General features: G+C 41.2%; 1 protein-coding gene across 1 annotated transcript; it reads left to right on the plus strand.

The window, feature by feature from the left end:
- Positions 1–27: 27 nt before the first annotated feature.
- Positions 28–5897, plus strand: ATP5MK (ATP synthase membrane subunit k). The gene is made up of 4 exons (XM_042456778.1): positions 28–182; positions 4202–4302; positions 4584–4681; positions 5809–5897. The coding sequence occupies exons 2-3, from the start codon at positions 4213–4215 to the stop codon at positions 4674–4676; spliced, it is 183 nt and encodes a 60-aa protein (XP_042312712.1). The 5' UTR covers positions 28–182; positions 4202–4212; the 3' UTR covers positions 4677–4681; positions 5809–5897.
- Positions 5898–10129: the final 4232 nt, after the last annotated feature.

A 10129-nucleotide genomic window follows, 5' to 3' on the forward strand; every position in this document is an offset into this window, starting at 1 on the left:
GAGCGGCGGGGAAGCCGCGCTGGGATGACGTCATAATTGACCCTTACCCAATCAAGTAGTAGCATTGGACCAGGGCCCAGCCAATCAGCGCCGAGTGCAAAGCCTCTCCGATTCTCTCTGAGCGTCGCCATCTTGGAGGCGAAGGACATTGAATGGTGGTTGCAGAGACAAGGCAGAGGACGGTAGGCTGCTGCAGGGCTGGGCTTTGTTGGCGTTTTGTGATCTCTAGAGTGGAGGGGCCTCCTTGGGTTGCCGTAGTAAGTTATTCCCCGTTTAGTAAGCGAGTCCCTGGCCATAGATGGAAGGGTCAATGTTTGTGAGCCGCCTTGGGACCCTTTCTGGGAGAAAGGCGGCTTACAAAATAAATAAGTAAAATAATAATAATAATAATATGTTGTTGTTTTTACTCCTGGTAGCCCCAATAATAATAATAATGATAAATTTTATTTAGTTGTTCTCTTATTTTCTGTTATTTTTGTACTTTTGTTTTTTTCTCCATCTATAAGGTTGTTTTTTTAAGCTTATTCTATTCTGTAAATTTATATGCCGCCTCTCCTGCAGGATCAAGGCGGCTTTCAACATCAAGTAAAAAACACATTTAAAATACAACATACAGTTAAAATACATCCCATTAATTCCGTCCCTCCTTCCCTCCCTACTACAATAAAATATCAATTAAACAGCCAAGGATTAAAACAATTAAAATTAAATTAAAAATTAAATAATCCACCATTCAAACATTCAGCCGGTCAGGGGCAGGCTAAGCTTTCCCACCCCCATCATAGTTTCTATAGAGAGAGGTGGTGCTGTGACTTGAGCTTTAGAATGTGACTCTGGAGAGCAGGATTCGAATCAGTGCTCCAGAGTGACCTTGGTCATAGAAGCCTAGAGTTGGAAGAGACCGCAAGGGCCATCCAGTCCAGCTCCATTCTGCCCTGCAGGAACTCAAAATCAAAGCATCCCCGACAGATGGCCATCCAGCCTCTGCTTAAAGACCTCCAAAGAAGGAGATTCCACTACACTCCAAGGGAGTTTCTTTCACCGTCAAACAGCCCTTACTGTCAGGAAGGTCCTCCTAATCATCAGATTATAGAATCATAGAGTTGGAAGAGACCACAAGGATAATAATAATAATAATACAGTATAATAAAACTTTATTTATATACAGTACTGCCCTTCGCAAGCATCAGGGCGGTTCCCAACATATATCCATACAATTTAAAATAACAGTGCAATCAATACTTTAAAACCATTAATACAATTACATAAACTGTGCCAGATCTGGATGTCTCACGATGGCTAACGGGAATTGTGAGAGGGGAATTCACAGATCTTCACAGAGGGGGGATTTTCACAAAAGGGCTCTCAGACAGGCTTAAGGATAAGCCTGTCTGAATAAAAACGTCTTTAGCTCCTTTTTAAATTGGGCCAGGGAGGTTGCCGAACGGAGCTCAGTAGGCAGTGTGTTCCAGAGGATGGGAGCCGAGGTCGAAAAGGCCCTTCTGGTGGTATTCTGTAATCTGACCTCTGGAACTTTCAGTAACTGCTGCCCACTAGATCTGAGTGTGCGGGGCGGATTATACAGAGAGAGGCGGTCCTTCAAGTACTCTGGGCCCAAGCCATTTAGGGCTTTATAGGTTATAACCAACACCTTGTATTGCGCCCGGAAGCGGATAGGCAGCCAATGTAGGTCTTTTAAGACCGGTGTTATATGGCTGGTCCTAGATGTAGAAGGACCATCCAGTCCAACCCCTTGCCATACAGGAACTCTCAAAGCATCCCTGACAGATGGCCATCCAACCTCTGCTTAAAGATCTCTAAAGAAGGAGACTCCATTACTCTCTGAAGGAGCATGCTCCACGGTCGAACAGCCCTTACTGTCAGGAAGTTCCTCCTAATGTTGAGGTGGAATCTTTTCCTGGAGCTTCCATCCATTGCTCTGGCTCCTGTTTTCTGGAGCAGAGAACTTCAAAAAGGACATTGAGAATCTGGAGTGTATCCAAAGGAGGGCGACCAAAATGGTGAAGAGTCTGGAAACCATGTCCTATGAGGAATGACTTAGGGAGGTGGCGATGTTTTGCCTGGAGAAAAGGTTTTGAAGTGATATGATAGCCCTGTTTAAATATTTGAAGGGATGTCATATTGAGGAGGGAGCAAGCTTGTTTTCATCTGCTCCAGAGACTAGGACCTGGAACAGTGGATGCAAGCTACAGCAAAAGAGATTCCACCTCAACATTAGGAGGAACTTCCTGACAAAAAGAGCTGTTTGAAAGTGGAACAAACTCCCTCGGAGTGTAGTGGAGTCTCCTTCCTTAGAGGTCTTTAAACAGAGGCTGGATGGCCATCTGTTGGGGATGCTTTGATTGTGAGTTCCTGCATGGCAGGGGGTGGACTAGATGGCCCTTGTGGTCTCTTCCAACTCTGTGATTCTATGGCTGACTGGGAATCAAACCTTGGTCTCCAGAGCCATAGTCCATAGCTCATCCTACTACACTACACTCTCTCTTCTGTATACCAGTTGTGCAAACTGTTTTGTTTACCTTCCCCAATGTTCTGGGATTATGTAGTAGTTTATTTATATACAAGTGATTAATAATTTGGTTATCCTTAGTGTTGTGTGCCTTTCTTTGATCCCAAGGGGACGAACCATTTGATTCTGAGTTTCAGAATCAATCCCACTTGCATTTGTGTCCTTGTGGAGAAGGAGTTTACCATCTGAAATTAGGATACCTAATTTGCAAAGCATTTGGTAAATTGCAGCCATATGCCAGGCCCAGTTACCTTCCCCTTAGAATTAGGCTTCTTTCATATTACACAGTTTTAGCACTTTGAAATCATTTTAACTGCTGTGGCTCCATCCATATCGTTTCATGAAATATTTAGAATTGTCTGTGAGAGAGATCTAGTGCCTCACAAACTACAAATTTCAAGATTCTTTAGAATTCTCCCATGGTGTTTAGAATGGTATCAAAGTGCCATAATTATGTATTGTGAAAGAAGTCTTATTTCAATGTATTCCTTGTCTTTTTTGATAACTCCTTTATTGTCACAGAGTAATCCCATCTGAAAATCATTTGGTTTGGGCATCTACAGTACTCAGATTTAGGTCTTTCAGACTGTGGCAGGATATGGTGAGTACAGGGGTCAAATTCCTTTCCCTCATATCCAGCAGTGGCTTGCATCTGGCTGTTTATGACACCAAGACAAATGGAAGTAAGTTCTTCCCATATGTCTTGTGTTCAAAGAAAACTGTAGTTTGTATTCTGCTGCTGTACTCAATTCCATAGTTTGTATTCTACTGTTGTACTCAGTTCCTTTGTTTGCAAAATTGAGTCGGAGGGCTGACAAAAGGGTCAGGGGCTGCATTTGGCTGATGCCAAAAGTACTATAACACTAACCTGACTACAGTATGGCAGTTTATAGTAGTATTCCCCCATATTTGCGGATTTGATTATTCACAGATTTGATTAATATGCTCTCTCTATGGTCAACTTTAACTAAAAGTTGCACTGAAAGGCCTAGAGAGAACACTCCACTAGGCATTTGTAGCTCCTTCAGTGCAGTTCTATGGTCAGTGTCTGTTGGACATTGACCACAGAGTTGCACTGGAGGACCTAGAGATTCTTAGAGAGGTGTCCTCGCAGGTAAAAACATGATATTTTTGTTATTTGCGGTTTTTCCATATTCACAGGGGTCTTGTGCTCCTAAGCCTAGCAAATATGGAAGGACAAGTGTATTTGGATTTTTTAAAATGTGCATTGACCAGTTGAACACTAAAAATGATGTGCTGTGTACCCTGTTCCAGTGTCATAGTTACAGATACCATCTGTTCCACAAATAAGTCTACAATGGTTGCAAATTAATTTATCTGTTAATGAATGTAAGTCAGTTGAGGCAGAAGACACCATATTCTGTCTTCTGGGTTACAGGAACTGTAAGCAGAAATTAAGTTACGTGCTCTTAAATACATCCAAACCTATTAATCTTCTAATGTTAATGCCATCAAAGATATAGAGGTCATTCCACAAAAGATGCAGCACACAATTTAGGATTGTATCAGCATATCTTTGTGTACTAGGGTTAGTTTTCATGGCCAATATACTTATATTTAAGTATACATTAGTGGATGGAGTGAATCTTTTTGACTGGAAAATACTTTAAATACTTTTAAATGCGTTACTAATTTTCTTTTAAAATCTAGGACTAGAAGCAATGGCAGGGCATGATGCACATGGATCACAACATCAGTTCACAGGGTTTCAGAAGTACTTCAATTCATACACCATAACAGGCAGGAGAAATGTAAGTGGCTATGTGAATAATTGTACAGAATGGTTTGGCAGTGATGGCGAACCTATGGCACGCATACCAGAGGTGGCACTCAGAGCGCTCTCTGTGGGCTCACATGCTGTCTCCCTAGCACAGAGTTTGCCAGAGTTTTTTACTAGAAAGCCAGAGGGACGTGGCACTTTGCGATAAATAAGTGGGGTCTGGGTTGCAGTTTGGACACTTGGCCTGTAAAAGGTTCACCATCACTGGCTTGGAGTGTATTTGATCTGACCAATATATTTTTGTGTCTTTAGTATGTGCTAGCCACGTATGCAAGCATTGCAATGATCTTCTTGTACTTTAAACTGAGACCTAAGAAGCAAACTCCAGCTGTGACACAGAAGTAATGCCGGTAAGGGTCTTATTTAGTTTTGTTACTGTCTGCCATTATCTAACAAATGAAGGTTTAAATATAAATTTATTATGATATCACTGGGGCTTCAGTCCTTTAGATATCCATGTGCATGTCTGTATTTGTACATTCATCAAAGACATAATGCCACATCAGGGTTCAAGATACTCATATTGTTACAAATGAATAAAATTCCATAGGACTTAATTCAGGGATGAGAATTGTATAGTTCTCCAGATGGGAGTTGCAATCCAACAGTATCAGTAGGCTCATATGATCCCCTATACAATTTAAACAAATTGATACTATAGGTGAAATTTGTCTGACAAACTCACTAGTGTTTATTTAGCAACAAAATATCACGTGCAGATGTGTGATGTGGGAGCTGGGTTTAATACAGAACCAAATTAGTCTAGCGCATCCGATTTAAAGTCCATTGTCACATTCCACAGATACATTTTGGAGTTAAGAAAAAGTTGAGTAGTAACTGTTGCTTAGTATATGCCAATTAACTGTATCAGTCTTTACCTGGTGGTGTTCAGCTACATGCTTTGTGTCTTGTCATTCTTCACTGTATGGCATAGAGAAGTAACCTTCACTAAAAATATCAGATTAATGCTTTCATATCACTTTCATCTCATATCCAATTGGCTGAAATACATCAGAGGACATATCACAAAATTCCTCTGGGGCAGCGGTAAACCATGTCTATGCTCCTGTAAGACTCCCTTTCCTTCTGTGGAGTTCCCGCTCTACATTTAGTGGCTGAAGTTGAGCAGGGGGGTTGGTGCAAGGGCTCTCTGAAGCCCCCTGTTCTTCACCAGTCACTAAATGGCTGGCAAGTGGGGCACAGGAAAAAGGGGAAGCTTGAGGGGAGAGTTGTTGTTGCATGAAGGAGGTAATTAATTCTGCCATTAGACATCCCACCACTAAAAAGACCCTAGAAACATATGCAGGCATAAGTTGGATTTATTCCTGCATATGTTGCTAACAGGATGCTGGCCAATTGTAAGTCTACTTTTTGTTCTGGACTACAGTCTATTTTTCTTTCCTCATATCGCATTAGAAATTATACCTTTATAGCGATTGTTCAAGATGTGCTGACTGAATAATATTTTCCTTTGCAGGTTGCTGACATGTTGACATTGAACTTTCCCTATTGTTTTGCTGCAACTAGTAGAAACCGATGTTCACATCAATAAATCATGAACAATGATCAAGTTTGTCTTCTGTACACATTACCAAAACAGAAGTGATTGTTCTGTATAAACAGCACACTGATTTTTAATGTCTGCACTTTGTTTAAAGAACTTTTCGTTCATACTGGAAACATTAATGAAGAAGGTAAATGTAGACATTGTGGTATCTTTGGATGTTACTTTGCATTCTGTTTCAGAAATGAAATGTGACTTCCATTAGAACAATTCTTAATCCAACTGTAATAGACCAACATCCTTGATCTATTCTGCGTACTTTACAATCTTGACAGAATAAAATAGGAAGATAGTGCAGTGACAAAATGACACTGAAATCAAAAGTCAAAACAGGTTATTTCATTTACTGTTTCACAGGCATTGATCAGTGTATGGAAATTATTTTTGCAGTGCTGCTTTTAATAATATCAGACAGCCTTTGGAGATGATTTTAGAGAAGTTGGGAAGCTGAAAGAGTGTTAAAACACCTTATTATGCTACTCTTTCTCCAGCATGTTGTAACTCTCAGCTGCTGATCCTTTAAACCAGTGTTTCCTCCAGGTTGTCCTCCAGGTATTTTGGACTTCAAATCCCAGAAGCCCTGGCCAGCTTGGTCAACAGTCAAGAATTCTGGGAATTGAAGTCCAAAACATCTGGAGAACCAGAATTTGAGAACCACTGCTTTAAACTGGTCAGCTGTCACTATACATTAGAGGCCACAGAAACAGTATCTCTGAGGGAGAAATCATTGCATCATAGTTGGAAGAGACCACAAGGGTCATCCAGTCCAACCCCCTGCCATACAGGAACTCACAAACAAAGCAACCTTGACAGATGGCCATCCAACCTCTGTTTAGAAACCTCCAAAGAAGCAGACTCCCATCACTTTCTGAGGGAATGCGTTCCACTACCGAACAGCTCTATCAGGAAGTTCCTCCTAACCTTGAGGTGGAATCTCTTCCTGTAGTTTGAATCCATTGCTACAGGTCCAGTTCTCTGGAGCAGTAGAAAACAAGCTTGCTCCCTCCTCAATATGACACCACTTCAAATATTTAAACAGAGCTATCATATCAGCTCTTAACCTTCTCTTTTCCAAGCTAAACATACCAGCTCCCTAATTCGCTCCTCATAGGACATGGTTTCTAGACCTTTCATCATTTTGGTCACCCTCCTCTGAACACACTCCAGTTTGTCAACATCCTTTTTGATTTGTGGTGCTCAGAACTGGACACTGTATTCCAGGTGAGGCCTGACCATAGCAGACTAGAGTAGTATACAGTATTTCTATTGCTGCAGCCAAAAATCGCATTGCCTTTTTTAGCTGCCGCATCATCTTGTTGACTCATGTTAACTTGTGGTCTACTAGGACTGCTAGATCTCTTTTACATGTAGTTGTCAAGCCATTTGATTAAATGATTAATATTGATGCACTAGAAATAGATTCAGATCTATCTGTAATTGTATCTATAATTGTAAGCCTTTAGGGCTGAAGGGCGAGGTATAAATACTGTAAAATAGTAATAATAATCTGTCAATCCTAACTGCACCCATGGGAAACTTGGAACAAGAAACATTTTACTAAATAGGTATCTAGCCTGTTATGGAAAGTTCTGTATTTTTGTAGACTTTTTTTTAGTGTAGTCAAGTTTCTGTGAACATAAGTGTCCTTTTTTCAGACTTTCAATGCCATTAGAAAGAAATGGCCATGAAAGATTCACTTTAAGATGATGTATTTCTATATTTTCCAAAACAAACCTAAGGATGGTACTAGGCCGCCCAGAGTTTAATGAAGTAAAGCTTGTTAATCTGTTTTAAAGAAGTAAAGCTCATTTAATATTTTAATGCAAAATAACTCTGGTGCCAGAACAAACTACAGGTCCCAATATTCCATTGAAGCCATGGTAGTTAATGTGGTGTCAAACTGCATTATTTCTCCAGTGCGGATGCAGCCTGAGATAGTAAATAAAGACTATAGTTCCTGTAAGGGTTCTGTTCTCTGTAGGTTAGTAGTAATTTTGAGTGCCCATTACAGATAATGTATAGTTGTAAAAGTTGGGCAGATACTTATTCAGCTTATTCGAGATTTAGGGCTGGAGAAGAGTTTTGCAGGTACCCTGGATAAATAAATGGGTCCTAAAGCAAATCAGGCCTGAACTCTCCCTAGAAGCCAAGATTATGACACTAACTTGTACAACTGTAGTGACTGGAGGGGAGCCTTTCCCTGGAGCCGTTGGCGCCCTGTGCGTGGCCCTTTACTCCCAAGGAGTCCCCTCTCGTCACACTTTCCCTTCTAGGTTCTCCTAGGTCCCACTCCCCACTCCCTGCTGAACGGAATGCAATCTCTTGAGGTTCTTTTCCTAAGCTGCCACCACCCAGTGAATTTTATACGTAGCCCCACAGCTACACCTCCCTACACACACACACTGGGACTTGTGAGGGATAGAGGTTTAGTTTCTTTCTGTACTAACCCAGAGCAATCAGTAACCGAGTTCAGGCACGTGTACAGGAGCAAAGAGAGACAGCAGATGCTTTTTAAGAAAGAAGTTTATTTTAAAAAGGGATAGAATAGGATAGAAAGAATTTATATCACTCTTGCAAAGCCCCTTTGCCTTGCAGGTCAAAGAACATGGTTATAGAGTTCATTCCACACAAGCCATTGTTGAAAATAACAAAAGGCCTAAAATGCACTGAGCTAACACGTTCCTAACTACTCACACAGTGATGGGATTTGCAGTCCTTTTGAGTTCCTGGATGCAGGGAGGGCCCCTTACCTCTTGACCTGCATTCCCTTGCGTCTGTGTCTCCCAGACTCCAAGAGACACCATCTGGTTCCCCCCAGGAGAGAACAAAGGGAGAGACGGCAGCCGCATGGCCCAGGGGGGATTTTTATAGGTTCCTCAGGGAATGTTCTTGAATCTTCCCGGTCCTACTCTCAGATTGATCAGTTAGACCTTACATCAGCTATGATGTCACAGCTCATTAGCATGTGATGTCATCTCCCATTAGCATGTACCTCCTCCCAGATTAACCCTTTGTAGTTCAGGAGAAGTCCTCAGGTGACTGGAGGACCAGTCATCACAACAACTACAAATCCATGTTGCTGGAGAAGGACATGCATTTTGTTGTTACTACAGATGGAAACTTTTGAACAATGCTGGTGGGCCAAAATGATTCATATCTCATGTTTACTAGTATATCACCCCCATCTATAGCTAAATCATGCTATCGAGAAGGTAGGGTGAAGAGACAGAAAATAGAATTCAAGCTATTTTTATATTCCATTATGTTTTCCCTTTGGTGATATGTCACTTGCTTTCAAACTGTCTTGTAGTTTGACATATAAATAAACCATGAGATGCTGGCATGTTTGAAAGCTTGCTGGCTAAGTGACAGGATGGGATCCTTTTGCCTATTATGCCAATGTGTTCACTTTTCAAGGGCTGTGTAATTGGCAGGTGGGGCAGGGATGCCCTGCTGGCTACTGAGCAACAGACAGTATGATGGCTTTCTCCTAAACACACCAGGTTTTCCCCAGTTCATCACCAATGCTGCTGTATGAAACAGCAGAATCTTAATTGCTTGCCCTAGCACTGGGCTCTCAAATACTGTCTCTGTGCCTGGGAGCTTCCATTAAGGAGTCATTATTATTTAATCCTCCAATTATATTGATTTTTTAAAAAGGGGTGCTATTTATCATAATCCAGGGAAAGGTATCCAAGGATGAAAAAATACTTTTGAAAATTTGTGTATCTCCTCCAGTCTGCTTCCCACAGAAAAAAAATGTATCTCAGATAAATTTTTATGCAAATGTACAGTTTTCAACCTAGTGCTAAACTTCTAAAGAGGAGATATCACATATGGTGCATCCGCACTGCAGAAATAATCCAATTTCGCACCACCTTAACTGCTATGGCTCAATGCTATGAAATTCTGGGAACTGTAGTTTCTTGTGGCACCAAAGCTCTGACAGAGAAGGCAAAATACCTCACAAACCTAGTTCCCAGAATTCCATAGCACTGAGCCATGGCAGTTAAAGTGGTGTCAAACTGGATTATTGCTGCAGCCATAATCAAGGAAACTCAACTATAAATCAACCTCACGTATAAGTCGATGGCAGGTTTTGAAGGCAAAATTATGGATTTTGATATGACCCTTGGATAAGTTGAGGGTAAAAGAGACATGCAACAAAGGATGATGAAGCAAAGGAAAAATGCCAAAGAGCCTACAAAATTATGGCAGGCATAACTGTTTGTGT

The sequence above is a fragment of the Sceloporus undulatus genome, chromosome 3, assembly GCF_019175285.1.
Source record: "Sceloporus undulatus isolate JIND9_A2432 ecotype Alabama chromosome 3, SceUnd_v1.1, whole genome shotgun sequence".
Classification (NCBI taxonomy): Eukaryota; Metazoa; Chordata; class Lepidosauria; order Squamata; family Phrynosomatidae; genus Sceloporus; species Sceloporus undulatus.

Coding starts and splice junctions, on each gene's coding strand:
- ATP5MK (XM_042456778.1), top strand. CDS start 4,213: ATGGCAGGGCATGATGCACATGGATCACAACATCAGTTCACAGGGTTT. Junction 4,303..4,583: donor CCATAACAGGCAGGAGAAAT/GTAAGTGGCTAT, acceptor TTGTGTCTTTAG/TATGTGCTAGCCACGTATGC.